Source organism: Barbus barbus (genome assembly GCF_936440315.1).
Source record: "Barbus barbus genome assembly, chromosome: 39".
NCBI classification, from domain to species: Eukaryota; Metazoa; Chordata; class Actinopteri; order Cypriniformes; family Cyprinidae; genus Barbus; species Barbus barbus.
In genome coordinates, this window is record NC_136717.1 from 20,638,036 (window position 1) to 20,655,397 (window position 17,362).

General features: G+C 39.5%; 1 protein-coding gene across 5 annotated transcripts in view; it reads right to left on the minus strand.

The window, feature by feature from the left end:
• Nucleotides 1-17,362, minus strand: part of LOC306858413 (filamin-C-like) — a 53,483-nt gene that overhangs the window by 17,854 nt on the left and 18,267 nt on the right. For 3 of the 5 annotated variants that reach the window (XM_079398950.1, XM_079398952.1, XM_079398949.1), the window contains exons 2-22: nucleotides 14,989-15,237; nucleotides 12,176-12,273; nucleotides 9,131-9,281; nucleotides 8,899-9,017; nucleotides 8,448-8,525; nucleotides 8,112-8,274; nucleotides 7,826-8,026; nucleotides 5,492-5,629; nucleotides 5,281-5,407; nucleotides 4,960-5,096; nucleotides 4,464-4,657; nucleotides 4,260-4,373; nucleotides 4,036-4,179; nucleotides 3,646-3,769; nucleotides 3,377-3,537; nucleotides 3,208-3,298; nucleotides 2,951-3,120; nucleotides 2,710-2,827; nucleotides 2,359-2,621; nucleotides 618-1,215; nucleotides 362-535 (exon numbers count right to left, since the gene is read on the minus strand). In XM_079398950.1, the coding sequence (XP_079255076.1) occupies nucleotides 362-535; nucleotides 618-1,215; nucleotides 2,359-2,621; nucleotides 2,710-2,827; nucleotides 2,951-3,120; nucleotides 3,208-3,298; nucleotides 3,377-3,537; nucleotides 3,646-3,769; nucleotides 4,036-4,179; nucleotides 4,260-4,373; nucleotides 4,464-4,657; nucleotides 4,960-5,096; nucleotides 5,281-5,407; nucleotides 5,492-5,629; nucleotides 7,826-8,026; nucleotides 8,112-8,274; nucleotides 8,448-8,525; nucleotides 8,899-9,017; nucleotides 9,131-9,281; nucleotides 12,176-12,273; nucleotides 14,989-15,237 (3,612 nt within the window). Of the gene's footprint in view, nucleotides 1-361; nucleotides 536-617; nucleotides 1,216-2,358; nucleotides 2,622-2,709; nucleotides 2,828-2,950; nucleotides 3,121-3,207; nucleotides 3,299-3,376; nucleotides 3,538-3,645; nucleotides 3,770-4,035; nucleotides 4,180-4,259; nucleotides 4,374-4,463; nucleotides 4,658-4,959; nucleotides 5,097-5,280; nucleotides 5,408-5,491; nucleotides 5,630-7,155; nucleotides 7,279-7,825; nucleotides 8,027-8,111; nucleotides 8,275-8,447; nucleotides 8,526-8,898; nucleotides 9,018-9,130; nucleotides 9,282-12,175; nucleotides 12,274-14,988; nucleotides 15,238-17,362 lie in introns of all 5 variants that reach the window. The other 2 variants (XM_079398951.1, XM_079398948.1) reach the window with 1 other exon arrangement.

The following is a 17,362-nucleotide window of genomic DNA, read 5'->3' on the forward strand; positions in this document are numbered from 1 at the left end:
TAATCTTCAGTTATTGTACATCAACCCAATGTGCATGGATAACATTTTTCTAACAGAGAGAAAGAGAGAATTATGGCCTAGTCTGGTTTTACTGCCTACAAGCCCATGGATTGAGGATTTCACTTTTTACACTTTCTAGTACTATTAATAATTTATTCTTTCTGTCTCATGGACAATAAATGTGCTACAAAGCAGTAACTTCTAAAGAAATTGACACCAAAATAGTCAAGAATATGCAAAAGATAATAAATTAATTAGATAAAATGATGCTTCAAAAAATGAAGTTTGTGGATGATTCATTCAAACGAAAAATTCAACAAAAAACAAAATATTTTTTTCCCCTATGCACTGGATATCTTACCATCCTCATATGCTGTATACTCCACTCTATAAGTGCCATCTCCTTTGTCGGTGATGTACGCATCAGTGTTGGCACCAGATGGGTTAACAAGACGAACTTTGATGTGGTTTCCACCCATCTTGCTGTGAACCCGAGTGTCAACGACAAAGTGTGTAGTGACCTCTCGGAGCACCCCTGTCAAAATACACCAAGTTTTGAAACGCACTGCTAAATGCAATGGAACTAAACATAAGTGCATTTAGATGGGCCTTTTTACCTCTGGGTTCCACTCCTGGACCGTAGACCTTGATTCCACTTGTATCGAGAGCAGGATCTACCTGCACCCTTGCAGGGAACTTTGGCACTGCATGTCCTCCATATTTAATCGTGATGGTGTACATTCCATGGAAGGGAGGGATGTAGGTGATAGAATATGTTCCATCGCTGTTATTCTGGACATGAACCTCAGCCTGCGCTCCTGAATCTGAAATAATCTCGATGGTCAACTCCGCCTCGCCTGCTTTAGAGCAGTCCACCGTGAACGATGCCGCTTCGTTGACCTTTCCTCTCTCCAGCCCTGGTCCGCTAGCTGTGACCTTGCTGGGGTCAAAGACAGACTGCACCATGGCTTTGAAGGGGGAACCAGGGATGTGAGCATCAGCAAACAGAATATTGATGGAATACTCTCCAGGCTCAGTGGGCAGATAGGACACCGAGCAAGATCCGTCTCCATTGTCCTGGCACTCAATCTTGGCTTCACACGGACCCTCCACAGTCAGCCCGAGACCCCCTGTACCTGCACCTTTGGTGTCGATGGCAAATGGAGCAGGTTTACCCACAATACCTCCCTTCAGGCCAGGACCGTAGGCTCGTACCTTGAAGTAAATGTAAGACAAAACTGTTGTCAAGATTGTGTTTCAATAACAAATTAAAGCAGAATTCTAATCCGAAATAATCAAAAAAGTAATTCAACCTGAAAAAGAACCAGAAAATACTTTAATATAATTGAATTATACATGTGGTACATGTGGTAAGTGGTAAGCAGAATAATAGATTCCAGAACTCTGAACTATTAAAAATGAATGCACATCTAAGGTGAAATGGCCACTCTGGGTGTGCACTGAAATTTTCAATTTCAGTCCAACATGTTTTAAGAGGACTAGAGGACAGTCCAACATTTTTCAAAGCCGGACAGCCTTCATCATCTGTATCCATTTATGGTCAGAGATCTGTATCTGTTTCTGTACTGTACAGACCAACCATCTAATGATTCTCAGTGAGACCTCGGCCCAGTGAGAGAGAATGGGGCAGCCGTTCCACATGTGGATGAAGTACCTTGTTTGGCACACTACACTTGAGCTGACGTTTCCCTGACAGATTAATTAAACACAACTGTCCTGTAATAATTTCCCACAATGGCTAAATGGCCTTTTGTGTTTTAGGCTTCTTCACTGATATACAAACTAGAACATCTTGCTCAAGGAGAAGAAAAACCCTCACTGGAACAATCCAGCCCTGTAGGTAACAGGCAATAAACAAAAATTAAATTAAATTAAATGGCTTGAATGGAAAAAGCATTCCTGGAGTAAATCTCTACAAACAGAAAATTTCCTTGCACTGAGGATCAAGAAATATTGTTTTACAAAATCTGATTGTAGTTTAGTTTGACCATTCTGACTCCAGTTAGTGGCTCATAAACTCTGTGAAGGCCTTTCTGATTTGTGAGGTAAGGATTGCATGGTTCAATCCGATTTCTCTGGTTACTACTAAAATGCATTCCATGTTTCTCTTCATATGGAGATTTTTATCATCCCAGCCAGCTCTTATTACTTTTGTAGCCGTAAGCTTGAGAAAGAGTCCATGAATTTCTTGAAATGTCAAGTCTGTATCTCTAATAAGATTATTTGGGAAACAAATGTTTTCCAATCAAAAGGATTTGCATAAATCATGAAAATTCAGTTGAATAAGACAATGATGGGTAAACAAATGAATCGCATTCTCCTATTTGTGACTCCTACCTTTGAGGGATCTGGAGGCATGACTCCCTCCACCGTGAAAGGACTTCCAGACACGGGGTTTCCATCATAGCTGATGTCCACTTTGTAGGGCCCCTCTTCCGGGGGAATGTACTTAACAGTGTGCACCTCATTGGATTCTCCAGATTCAACTTTGCACGGGATTGGCCGTCGAGAAGGTGATGTAATCTTGACCTCCACCTTTCCTTGACCTCCTGCACCACGTGTATTAATGGTAAACTCCTCATCTTTCCCTACATCGACTTCTAAACAGATACGCACACAAAATATGTACAATAAATACAATTAACATAGCTAGAATTTCATTTCACACATAAACTGCTGTGGACTTACTGTTGTTGAGTCCTTGAACTTTGACCTTGTTGAGATCCAAAGGAGGAGCAACAGTGATAATAAAAGGGCTTTTGGGGATGGGGTCACCACCATGGCACACAGATATGTTCATGTTACCCTGGATCACAAAACAAACAGGATAGAGCAAGATAGAATTTATAATATCGTATTATTATAATATATAATATGACCACTTGGTGTCCATTTATTTGAACAGCAACCAAGTGTTGGAGTGCCTCACCTGCTGTAACGCAGTGTAACGCACAGTAAAAGAATAGTCGTGGTTATCGATGATCTCAAAGTCACTGACGGCTTCTCCTTTCCCTGCTGTGGTGAATTGAACCTCAGGTGTGGCCTTGCCTGCTCCTTTAGTGTAGATCGTGAAGTGGGTCGGCTTGCCCACTTCCACACCTGTGACAAAGACACATTACATGAAGATGAGATAAGCTATCTTTGTTTACTATTTTTCTAATTTCAGTCACTGACAATCAAACTGACCTGTCTTGTTGAGTCCGGGACCCTCTGCTTTCACTTTATTGGCATCATGGGATGGATCAACTTTGATACGGAAGGGGCTGATTGGAATTTCCTGTTAATTCATTACAAAATTCCGTTATACATCTCAAACTGCATAATGAAAAATTTGATATTATTGACTGAGACTCACTTGATCAGCAAATAGCACCATGATGGTGTAGCGTCCTGCTCCAGGGGGCGTATACTTCACTGTGAATGTGTCGTTGTCATTTTTAATGATGTCAAAATCTATATCTGCTTCAGCAGGTCCCACCACGCCAGGAGCACACTTTATCCCAATGCTGACATCTCCTAAGGAGAACAGAACAGATGTGAGAAAAATAAAAAGTAATTATGATCAGATATGGTCAAATTTGACCATAATATAAGTATTAAGGTAGCAATTATGTTGGCTCTGACCTTGTCCGGCCTCACTGCAATCCACAGTAAAGTATGTGGGTTCGTTGGCCTTCAAGCCAGTTTTCTCCACTCCTGGTCCATGAACCTTCACGTTCTCTGGGTGACTGCCTTCTCCAATGGTCACCTGAGAAATGCAGAAAGGCCAGAGTACTGTAAAACTACAAATCTAAAGCTTTTAGAGGACAGTGCTTCTTGTAAAGTTATGATCCAATATGGAATCTATGATCATGTAAATGGGAAAGTTTGAAATCTAACACTGGAAAAATGTAGTCATGGACTTTCACTGAAAGGCTGGACTTGTTGTAGATCCAGTTTATAAAAGTTCTTGACAAAGAGCAACATAAAAATGTCATCAGCTGGCTGAAGTCTGCTTGTTGACTGAGCTCTCACCCTGAATGGACTGTTGGGAACATTGACCTCTCCCCAGGTGATGATGATGGTATGTTTGATGGGCTTGGTGGGTATGTAGACACAGAAATATGTGCTGTCACCATTATCTGTGATCTGGATGTCGATGGGGAAGCCTTCTGAGTCCTTGAATAAAAGATGGACAAAAATGTTTTTGTACCAGTGAAGTGAGGCATGAGGCATCTGGGACTTGAATGAAAATGTACCTGAGCATAAATCTGTAGATGTCCTCTTCCGGCTCCACGGGCGTCAATTGTAAATTCAGCAGGTTTGTTTACAATGCACCCATTTGGTTCAAGCCCAGGGCCGAAGCACTTAACCTGCATAAAAACGTGAGTTCGATTAGTTACGGCTGTCATTTATTATTCCCAATGAATGTGCAATCATTATTGCCAATTGTCAGGGCAGACCTTCTCAGGAAAGACGTCATTGGCTGCAGGGAGGATGTGGGCCATAAAGGGGCTGTCTTTGATATCTTCATCATCACAGATGACATGGACCGCATAATCACCAGGCTCAGTGGGCCAGTACAAAACATCACAAGATCCATCTCCCTTATCATCACACTCTATCTTTGCCTGCGAGGGGCCTTCAATGGAGAAACCTGTGCATGGAAAGAGTTTCAACCATTACCCAGGCATGTTATCACACCATAAACCAGGGGTTGAAAGCTCTAGCCCTCGAGGTCCACTTTTCTCCAGAACTTAGCTCCAACCTTGATCAAATTCACCTGCCTGTACTTTCTAGTAAGCCTGAAGGCCTTGGTTAGCTTGTTCAGGTGTGTTTGATTAGAGTTAGAGCTAAACTCTGCAGAAAAGTGGACCTTGAGGGCCAGAGTTGAGAAGATCTGCATAAACACCAGATCCCTGGGTACAGTGGCTCAATAATGTTAAAGAAGATTCTTACCCAGAGTTCCAACCTCAGTGCCAATGGCCTCGACCACAAAGTCAGCTGATTTGCCAACCATGCCTGTCTCCAAGCCTGGACCCCAAGCCCTCACCTTCTGAGGGCCTGCATCATCACTTATGACCACCTCAAATGGGCTACACATATACACATTTTGATCACAAGTGAGACGGATGTTCATGATAATCGGCATTGATTATCTTTCTGAAGGAAAATTTTCATATCCTGTACAATCCTTTTAATATGGTCAAAAGATCTGAATATTTTTGGAAACAGAAATGGGTCTATACCACTCAGGTGGAGGTATAGAAACGCCCTTACCTGCGGGGAATGGCGTGGCCACCCCAAGTAATGGTGATAATGTATTTTCCAGTGAAAATAGGGTAGTAATCACATTCATACACACCGTCTCCCAGCTCTTCCACTTTCACAGGCTCATCCCCACCTCCTACAAACACAAAATTATGCAAAGTTGATTAAAACAGAAAAAAATCCAGAATCGTTGTTGCAGTCAAAACATTGGCACACATACTTGGCCCTTTGACTTGAACACGCAGTTCTCCACTGCCTGCTCCCTTCGTGTACACCTTAAAGTCAGCCACCTCCTTCACACGCACACCCTTGGGCTGCAGGCCACGCCCGATGGCCCGACAGGCATTGGGGTTACTCGCTAAAAAGAGGAAAGAGTGGTTATTCTTGGTCTCACAAGGTAATAAGTACAAAGGCGAAAACATGTTTAATGAAACGTACACACATGAATGGAGATGAAGTTGTCAATGTTAGTTATTCATATGGACCCAGCCAAAGGTACAAGCAATGAAGAACAAGAAAAACAAAGAAAGAATGTTTCCTTTAAAAGCCCATGACAAAGCAATTAGCAATCTCATAAAGACCCCATTAGGAATGTAGCGAGACCACTATACTGTAAACTACAGGCATACTTGATCAGTGTTTTCAAGAGCTTATAAAAAGGCTTAAAATAAACACAATATTTGTAGTTCGATAGAAGAACCAGCTGTGAAGGATATAACCAAACTTATTTTAAATATGTGGCTTACTGTTAAGGTTTGGTGTTTAACACTAAGTTCACTAATGAGCTCTTTTAGAGCAATAAAATGCCTATTAAATCAGTCTGGCTCAGTCCTGAGTGCTTTCTCAGAACTGATCAAACTATTTCTTCATCCAGTATCTGTTTCTTCCAGTGCTGGATAAAAAGGCAGGCAAAAGTCTACAAAATGATGTTAGGTGAAAAAAATTAGGAAAAGTAGTGTTAATTGAATAATTAAAGAGTTAAAGTTACTTAATAGTATACTTCGGTTAGAAAAATCATGTTAAAACAGATAATTAAAGCATTCTCATTCTCTGAGTTAGTATTTATAGAGCGACACGGCCAAATTGAGCAACTGCCGAGATGATGACGACGATCATGATGACAATGATGGGATGAGGATGATATCCTCCGAGATGAAGATGACTGTATTACACACCCAGACGGTCACTCAGACATTGGCTCTCTGATGCCAAATAAGGTTCTGGCATCTTAATTTTTAAGGCTTCAAAAATTGTAGGTGTGAAATAGATCCAATGTCAGTTCTGGTTAAAGTGAATAGTTAAAACAAAGGCTGTAATATTAACACATTAAACACATAAATAAAATAAAATAAAATATCTTGATTAACATCTTCAGCCCTAATTTAAACCAATTTGTTACTATTGTTAATTTATTTCATTTTTTAAAATAATTAATTAATTATAGCATTGGGTTAAATTTGTTAACTTCTGAATTATTATTACTGAATTATAAATATTAGCAGAATCCAATCAAAAGTGCTCCTGGTGTGCTGAGCGTCTGTTAAGTGATCGTCCAGTCCCACCACTGAATGGTGGCTCTTTTTCTGCATCGGTTAAAACAAGACCAGCAGCAGCATTCGCAACACTTGTCTAACCTTCTTCTTACTTTCACTCACACTCTCACTTTTACTCACACACACTTTCATCCCATCACTTCCTGTATCTATCTAAGCTTCCTGTTGATTTTAGCTGCCCCAGAGGGCAAAGCGCCAGCGCATGCCAACGAGCCAGAGGTGGCATGCCCGAGAGAGAACACATCCAGGGTGAGGGGAGTAGAGGAGACAGGAGGGAGGGGACCAAGCTCGAGCAGGCATCGGCCACGCCCCCTGGGTGGCCCATACTAACTTGGTCGCCTGGGTTTGGGTGGTGTTGGGGGAGGCATTTTCTTGGCCTTTTCTGAGGGCGGTGTGCGTATAGACTGAGGGATTATGTGAACCGGGGAGCCGATCTGCCGGCCGCTCGGAGGAGCTAGAACAACACACACAGTCGAAAGAGGAGAGAGGAAACACAATAAAGCATTTCGTCATCATCGGGAGGGTGGTGGACCCCTGGAGCAGTGAGCAAACGGAGCTCAAAACCAAACAACCTGGTCTCAGTCAAAGCCATAGAAAGCAGGTCTCTCTGGGACTTGTCCAGTATCAGCATGCTGTCAATCAATCAACTTTGAACTCATTACAAGGGGAAAATAAGCTCTTTAGGTGCAAAATGCCACAAGTGAAAAGACCAGCATACTGAAACTTGTGGTCTTCAACAGCAAGCCAACCAGATTTATCTTTAGTCTAAGCTAGTCTTTTCAGCAGGGGCATTTCAAGACATTTTAGAAAGAATGTGGCATGCTTTTAATGCAGCAAAAAACAACAAGTCGAAGGCTTGGACAAAAAAAGCACTTGTTGTTTTCTTGGTGCATTAACAGCTTTGGTGTTAAATAATAATGTGATAGCAAAGAAGACTCTGCAGGACTTCTAACTTATTTTTTCAAGGAATTAAGATCACAAAGTGAAGACATGGGTCTCACCTTCTGAGATGTGGACAGTGAAAGGGCTTCTGGGTATCTGCTGGCCAGCGAATGTCACATATATAGTGTGAGGGCCCTCCAAAATGGGGCCGTATGTGCAGCGGAAAACACTGTCACCCTTGTTTTCCAGAATGATCTCCACTGTGTCTCTGCGGCCCTGAGAGTCCACAATGATCACACCGACATCGCCTGCTCCTGCACCTGAGGAGTCACAAATACGCGAGGATCTATAACTAGTCTCTAGTCTCAGAACAAACTGCAAGCAGCATCATTTCTCTGGCATTACCTGCTGTGTAGATGTCAAAATAGGTGGGTTTATTGGCCACATTGCCCACCGGTTCCAATCCTGGCCCACGGGCCTGCACCTTGTTTGGGTCTCCCAGTGCTTTAGACACATTTACCAGGAAAGGGCTTCTGTCAATGTCCTGTCCAGCAAACAACACCTTCACCTGAAGGAAGAAAGAAATATCCCTCAGATACAATCACTCGATTTCATCTGTCACACTTAAAGCTCCATTTTTGTTAAACCTTACAAAGCTGCTGTCTGCCATCAAGACCTAAAAAGACTAAATCTTGACATTTTGACAGCAAAATGACAACAAAAGCCACTGTGCATTGGTACCTTATGCAGACCCTCCACTTTTGGGACATAGACCACAGAGTAGCTCCTGTTCCTGTCATTATTGGGAATTACCCTGGCCTGTGAAAAAGGGCATATTAGTAAGACATTCACCAGTAAGTTGTTAAAAGTTTTTTTTTTTTTTTTTAATCTTGTGTCTGCCCTGCAGCCCCATTAATAAGGCTAAAGAATCTTTTGCTCATTCAATAACAAACAAATGAAATGTGTTACTATTAAATCATACCATATATATTAAATCAAATTATGAAAATAAAATCATTAATCATTTTTATTATTATCAATTTTATTTATTTATGTATTTATTTTACAGGTTGAATAAAAGAACATGAAAATCTTGCCAACAACACCAGGAACCTGCATAGTTTACAAAAAGTCCTGGTGGAGAGATGCTGGATTGCTTTGCAATGAAAAAAAGTTTGAATTAGAAGATGACCTCTTCTGTGTGGCCCTCTGGATCCTCGATGTACACCAACACCTCTCCAAGCCCGGCCTCCACGGTCTCCACCACAAACTCAGCTGGCCTCAACACAATGTTACCTCTGGGCTCAATACCTACAGAGAGCAAAGATGCAGAGGTTTAAGTTGAGAGAAGGTGGCTAAATGTTATATCTCAGAATCACTATCTGTCATTCAGAAGTGTCAACATCATCATCTGTCAGTCTCACCTGGACCATAGGCCTTGGCTCTCTTGGGGTGCAAGGTTTTAGATCGCAGTGGGGCACCAGGCTTGAGTTTGGCTTTGGGGAACTGAGACAGGTAGGTCATCACTGAGTGCTCATCCACATTAGGATCCACAATCTCCTCTGGAGCAATCACCTGGATGGACAAAGTGCTAAATTAGAGGTCAGAAGTCATATGCTACATAGTGGTTGATCTCTGGATGCCATTCAACCATTCAAGCAATATTTCTCAATCCAGCCCCTTGGGCAACCAGTGTCTTCTTCATCAAAAACACCTGATGCAACTCATTATTTTAGTGGTTGAGGGAACATTGACCTGTAATGGCTGCATCAGATAGCAAAAGACCTAAAATGTGCATTGCTGTAGCCCACAAGAACAGGACTGGGATGAAGAAGCACATCTCACTGACTTTATTTGACCTTTTCTTTGAGTACCATCACTGCCAGAATCAATCGTCAGATATAAACACAGCTCTATTCTGTCATGGTCTAAGGCACAAAATTGATGAAGTACACTTAATGTTTTTAAAGCTGTGGAAAATATTTTCTGTCTCTCCTCTCCCCTCAGTCCCGTCTTTCATGTCCTACTGGTTAAGTGTCCTGCTATATTTAACACTAGGCTGGAAGGTTAAGAGCTAACTGCAAATAGCTCTAAATGGTATTTAACACAGCAGAAAGACAGAGGTGGAGATTGAACAAGAGACCAACAGGGACAGGAAAAGAAATGTGCACCTTGTTATTAAAACCCATAATTTAACCTCTCCTGCTACAGTGATAGCCTACACCAAAGCATTTGATGACCTTTTGTATTCTCTTAATAGATGTAGACTCTCTATTTGTTTCAATTACTCAAACACAAATTTGTGTTCTAGTGTATTATTTTAAAGATAAGTTGAAAAGATTTCTGCATGGCAGGTCCAGTAGGCTTTCAAATCTGATCTTTAGAACTGACTGTCTATACTGTCATTTGATAAATGATTAAAACAGATTTGTTTGTTCCATTTTCTACTCCATCTGTTGTTTCAATCCTGTATGGAGAGGAAACAGTCAGCTGGCATCATGTCTGTCATGGAATGGCCTCCCCAATCACCCGACCTCAACCCAATTGAGCTACTATGGGAGGAACTGGACAGTGATGTCCGTAAGAAGTGTCCAACCAGTGTGAATCATCTTTGGGCAATCCTTCAGGAGGCTTGGAGTAATATACAGTATCATGTCAATGTTTGAATAAACTGACAGCTCGGATGCCCAGATTATGCAGAGCTGTAATAGCTGCTAATGGTGGATATTTTGATGAATCGAAAATTTAAGTTTTTTCTATGTATAAACTGTTTATGTAATAAAATATGTTTTCGTAGTTTGTGTTGTCCCTTATCAGTGCAAAATTATCACAAATTAAAAAGGATTCATGCCAATATTGTCCAAAACCCCACTTTTCTAGGGTGTTTCCAAACTTTTGGAGGGCAGTGTACAGTATAATATATTTGGTGTAAATATATTTGGTATAAATAATATATATATATATATATATACATATACATATATATATATTAGGGATGCACGATATTTATCGGACTGATAAATTATCGACCGATATGAGAGAAAATGACGTAATTTTTATTGCTCCGATAAATAAATTAAAACTATGACGTTAAAATTGGCCCGAAGCCCGGCTCTAGGGACATAAAAAGTAGGATCCCAACTTTAAATTAAATTTTAAATAATAATAATAATAATTGGGGGCTAAAAGTGTGTTGTAATGCAAGCGTTACTGAACATGTACCGAGTAAAATATTACTGAAAATTGATTAGTAATGCCTTACACTACTGCGTTACAGCAAAACGTAATACGTTACAGTAATGCATTACTTTTGTAACGCCTTACTCCCAACACTGCTTAAAGACTATATAACTTCCTCATCCTAGTGCACTAAAAACTTTGAATAGATGCATTTCTTTATGCATGAAATATTTGAATATAAATTTGTTGTTAATGAGTTGTTAATTGCAGATAAACTATAGTTCTGTCATAATTCTGTTAAACCATTTCTGTTACAAAGTATTGTGGTGCCTTACACAAAAAATAAAAAACATTTGAAGAGTCAGGACTGATGTTTGCTATAGTTAGGCCACAGCTACTAAAATATCAGTTTAATCAGTGAATCTTAGATTTTGTATTCTCCTGGCTGCACAAACTGCAGATTATATGAAAATTATAATATAAAAATATGAACGTATCGGTATCGGCCATGAGATGGACTTAATTATTGGTTATCGGTATCGGTTAAAATTTTTCATATCGTGCATCCCTAATATATATATATATATGATTCTTTGATGAATAAAAATAACGGCATTTATGTTAAATTTCTTTTTTAACATTATTAAAGTATTTACTGTTGCTTTTGATCAATTTAAGGCATCTTTGCTGAATAAAATTATAAATTTCTCATGTATAGACACTACCGTGTATTATGATGTTACTTGCAACTTACATTTGACTTATGAACAAAAAATATTTGAATTAATGAAATACATTCCTTACATTTACAGCATTTAGATAGCAAGCATACAGTTTAGAAATGAGTGATACAATAAATAAAAAAACACAAATAAACCAAACACAAGTTAAAACTGATAAAATAGTGAGCTTTGAGTCTACATTGAAAGATTAATTAAAACATGATTTTAATTAGAGTTCAAACCACCCAGAAAAGTGGCAGTAACATTTTTTTTGCTGTTCAGACTACAAAATCGAACCAGTTTGGTGTACTACATGCCAAAAAAAACTAATTTGTACAGTCTGTGTGAACAACGCCCCAGATTCCTTTACACTCTCTCACTCACATACACTCACACAAGGATCATTCAGAATAATGAGGTCATAATATAATTTCAGTAGCTAAAAGCTACTTCTTAAAGTCAACACTGGCCTACAAAACAGCCAGCTTAGCTCTGCTAAAGAGGAAAACAGACTCAAATCAGGTTACATGGCATGAGTCCTAATAAACATAAGTGACTGCTTCTTACCTGAGGCACACCGAGCCAGTCGTCGGCTTGTTGCATGGCTTCTCTTGCATTCTCCACTGGCTGACTCGGGTCCCATGTCTCCCAGTCCGGACACAGGCCTTAGATGAAGATACAGACAGAGTTTGATGCAAACAGTTAGTCAACTCTTGATAAAACCGTGAGAAACATTTTCTAAATCAGAATTGCAACTGTATAGGTCTAAAATGCACTCTTACTTTAAAATGATCTTGCATATTGCTTTATACACGTAGATGAATACAGATGAGCCAGAACTGAGCTTTATCTTGGGCTGCAGACCCACTGTTCCACAGCGAGGACCTATTAATCCATGTTCTATAGTTTAACTTGACCTTAAATGCTCTCAAATGAGCAGTTTCCCGTCACTTCACCCTTTTTTCCAACGTTTTATAAGCGCGGTCAGGCTCGTAGCACCGAACGCTTCCCTGAAGCAAACACACACCAGTGCCGTCTGGAGTAAAACTGTTATTATATGCTGGATTAACTCAAAGAGCAAGAGGTGTTTAGTTCAAATGGAACCAGAAAGCCTTGAAACCACAAGACTCCTCAACGTCTGCCAAAACGTTAATATCAGATCTAGGATTGTTTTCCAAGATTCTCCAGCACAGCGGCCCCATACTTGGATTGGACAGTAAGTATCTGTAACAGGCCCCATTCTACTGCTAACACTGATAAACCTTTAATTACACGTTTTTAATGCATGTAAACTTGCCAAGACTGGTATTTACAGTTCCCGGCAGATCCAAGATGGTGGTAGGAGAGTAACATAACCACCATTAATAGCGGAAAACAAATTAGATGGAGGAAACGACAGGGGAGGTAAACAAAGTGTGAATGTGGCACAGTCTGTACGCAGTTATTTTTTTGAGGAAAATCATAGTTTAAAAAGTTTGAGACTTCTCAAGCACAGTTCACTTTCCATTAATAAGTCATAAAACGAAAATCAAATAAGAAAAATGTATCATACAATATGAAATCTATTACAAATTGATCACAACTTATGCAAATATTACAATAAAAATATAGCTGATGTTTAGATTTAGAAGGATTATTCTTTCTGTGCAAGTCAATGGAAGATTTTAAAAACGTTTTTCTAAAAATGTATTCAAATATAATCCTAATAAAGAGAAATATAAGGGGTTTTAATATAGTATAATAAACACATAGGCACTGAAATACTGGAATAAATACTTTTCTGGCTTTACTCCTGCTAAGAGATGCTTTTCCACACATGCACACGGGGAAAAATATAATGAAGTGCATGTTGGCAGGAAATGCATAAAGCAGCATGTGTTTTCACTTAAGCATGTTTGCTGTCTTAGCTTCTGACACTTTCCATTCAGTTACAGCAGAGACCAGGGGCTCATTAGCAGAGCCAACAAACTCACACACCTGAAACATGCAAAGAAATTGCATCTTTCACCTCTCACAATGTTCCTCAGGGTCACAATGTCAACCCTACATTTTTAATTTGAAGACAGTGGTTGTGTTTTATTGCAGTGCCCTTCAATTTCTCAGCATTGGAGGAAACATACAGCAGTAAAGCCAGCTGATCTAGCACTGCTATTGTTTTATCCTATTGTTTTTCATGTATCACCCTTTGCTGGACTCGACCCAACTAACTTCTAGTTAGCAGCCCTTTCAGTCAGTACCTAAACCACTTCTACTAATGAATCATTTTTAAATATCTCAACATTACAAGCTGTTTTTGACACCAGTCAAATCCCAGTCCTGCACTTTGAAATAATATTGAATGTTAAAGCAGTGCATCTAGTTGTGGCCCAATGTGTTTGGGTGTGAAGTGAACCCAAAAATGACAGTGTACAGCTGCCTTCCACCCACCGCCACATCTACACCTGTTCTCTTTACTAAAGTCGACAAAAGGACAATGAAACTGCTGTTTGTGTTTGTCAGACATGCTGAACTCTTTTAAACACACCTCTAAATGACTTGGAAGATGGAAAGATTTCAACATAAGCTAATATTATTCATAAATGTTTAAACGAAAGACAAATCGAGGCATTTAGCACTAATTCTATTTTCTAAATGCACGCTATTTGTCTTATTGTGAACGATTTATCCAAGTATGAGTTTCACCACATCACAATATGGAAGAAAATATATATTGCTCCCAAGTAGGACATATTCCTGGATCAACTCCATCTTGTTCCTATCTGAAACCTTACTGCTAACCATTAAGCATCCTTAAAATAATGTTGCTCAAGTTCAGCACTAACTCTAAACGTCTGATTATTTGATTGGAATGTTGTAAGAAGGTTGTTGATCCAAGAGCATGTTCTATTGTAACTTCTCCTACTTATTTCCCAACGGATATATGGCCAAGTCATAAGTCCTGAGAACATTCACAATGCCAGAATGGCAGCTTTTTTTACAGAGTTGACAGGGATTGACATGCACGCTTTCAAATGGACTTGACCTGTCCATTAAACCCTTTCTGAACTGCACGGGGGTTCTGGATTTTCCACTAGTGTAAGTCCAAACCTATCCAGAAGTGTTTTGGAAAGCAGTGATCACTTGTCTTGAGGTCACTAATTGTTCTCTTGTTCTCTTGGCTCTAGTCTTTCCACAGTGAGATCATATGCTGTAAATATCAAACCAGCTTCCCATCTCCTAAGGCAAAGCAGATTCTGCATGACTCTATACATCTCCCTGATGAGAATTACTGGTCCCTCAATTTACTTAATGAAGATAGTTTTCCATGTAAGACCACATGTGATTAATGTACCATGACACATTTGTCGCCAAGTGGTCATAAACCACAGATTTCTGCTCACCAGGTGCGCAATTATCCACCAGGGCACCGAGGGCTTTGCCATCTCTCCAGTCCCTGTGGAAGTTGTTGATGGGCAGCTGGGGGACCTTGTTCTGGATCCAGCCCAGAAGGCGCTGTTTGGGTGTCAGCTTCCTGGCGTCTTCATCGTCCTCATCCTCCCACATGGGCATGGAAATGGAGTAGTGCAGGATAAGGGTCCATATCAGCCCCAGGATCAGTTTTAGGTTGCCGTCCACTATAGCTTTACTATCTGTAATGAGAAAGAGAAAGATTTAAATGTATTATTCCACACATGAGCGCTGAAACACCTTTTGTTGAGATACTGGGAATCATAAAAATACAACGAGCAGAAAACCATATTGTTTTTGAGACTATTTTAGATCTGAGAGTTTCAATGCTTGGCATAGGAAACCATTAAACACTCTGAGGTTGGTTTTTATTACTCCTGTGGTGCTACTGTGAACATATATTAGTTTAGGGTGAAGAGCAGAAGCTCAGGATGAACTGAAGGGGGATCGGTCATGTCAACACACACTAGAAAAAAAAAAGTTTTCAGGCCAAATATGAGCTAACATCCTGTCCGTACTCTACCTTGTCTGAAATAATGACAACATCTGTGTTTATTTTTCAGATGTTCTCTCTAGCATTGAGTGTTGTTTTTGAGCCACGATCGTGCCATTTTTTGTTTATTCAGAGAGATTCACAGCACACTGTTTGTTCTGCTTGCCTGCTGTGTTGATAGCTTTCACAGGTTTAGATGTGCTCAAATAAACAGCAAGGACAAACTCACTCAACACAGATCTTATGGCTTACTAATACACACACACATAGACTATGATCCATGTAGTATACTTGAATTCACTCAAAGTATACGTTCACATAGGGTACATATTTGTGTCCCATTACTATCAATTACAATGTAGTAAAGACACAGATCCCGTGTTCTTCTGAGAGATAACTTATAAATGTTATGCAACTAAAATAAAATTAAAATAGCATGTAAAAAAAATTAAAAGATACTTTTAAAATAACTAAATAAAAAATTATAAAATAAACTAATCATTTAATTATATTAATTAAATATATTTTTAATTACAAATAATAATTAATGACAAAAATAACATAAATTGAGGTATTAAGAAAAAAAATATTATGGTCCAAATGTGATGGTGCAAAAAAATAAATGTTTCAAGCCCTATTTTATACCCAGTTATTCACAGAAAGTGCCCCATGCATTTTTTTACTCTTTATCTTTAACCAAACCTTTCCTTAAACTGCTCTGCTAGTCAAAAGACTCTGGACTACAGTGTGGAATATGAATTAAGATGGACACTACTAAGCCACTAACCGAATGCCAAAGGCTGATGTCATATAACCCTGGATCTGTGGAATGAGGTCAGTTTCAATAAAACGCACCCACAGATGAAACTTAATCGGGACGCTGGCTGAATCTGACTACACTTTGCTTCAACCCCCAGCGGAGCTGTCTGCACTAAACGCTGCAATGTGCGCAACGGTTGGCGGTAATCCAATATCTACAATCAAATAATACTGCCAGTGTCTGTTTTTCTCTCTCATTCTTGCCTTGCTGTAATCAAACTAGTTCCAGATCAAATTCTTCACTGCTCTTTGATATATTACTTTTGAGATTTTCTCATAGGTTTGGCGAGGACTGCGTGTTACGCTCACTGTGGCCCCCTCTCAAGAACAGGGTTTAATGTTTTTGGATTCCTAGGCTCCCTAGATGCTTAGAGAGGAATGCATCCAGACATTTATGTGCACTCTGCATCAATGCCAAGCCCAACAGAAACAGACAAGAAGAAAATATTTGGCAGTGTTCTTGATATGTGCCGTTAAGAAAGTACAGAAAGAGAGAATGAGAGTACGATAAAGAGAGTCAAAGAAAAAGGAAAAGTACAGTATTACTATGCCTTATTACTGCATAATATTTTGCATACATATATATTCTGAAGGGCAGTACTAAATGAATGAAACATGATATTTAAACCAAATAAGAAAAACATCTCCAATCTGTTCAAAAGTTTTCACCCCTGCCTTTTAATGCACTGTTTCCTTCTTGCACATCAGTGAATGTTTTTTGTAATAGTTGCGTTTGAGTCCCTCAGTTGTCATCACTGTGAAAAAATGGATCTCAGAATCATACACTCTCTACTAGAAAGGGTTTAAATATGCAAAAGATGCTGGAAAACCAAATAATTTGTGGGAACTGGATGATTTTTCTTAAGAACAGTGGGCTCTTTAACTGTCCAGGACAAACAAGAGACTCATGAACAACCATCCCACCAAAAAAATAAAAATGAATAAAAAATTACAAATTTCTTTGTAATGTAGAATTATTTACCATGCCAAAAAGG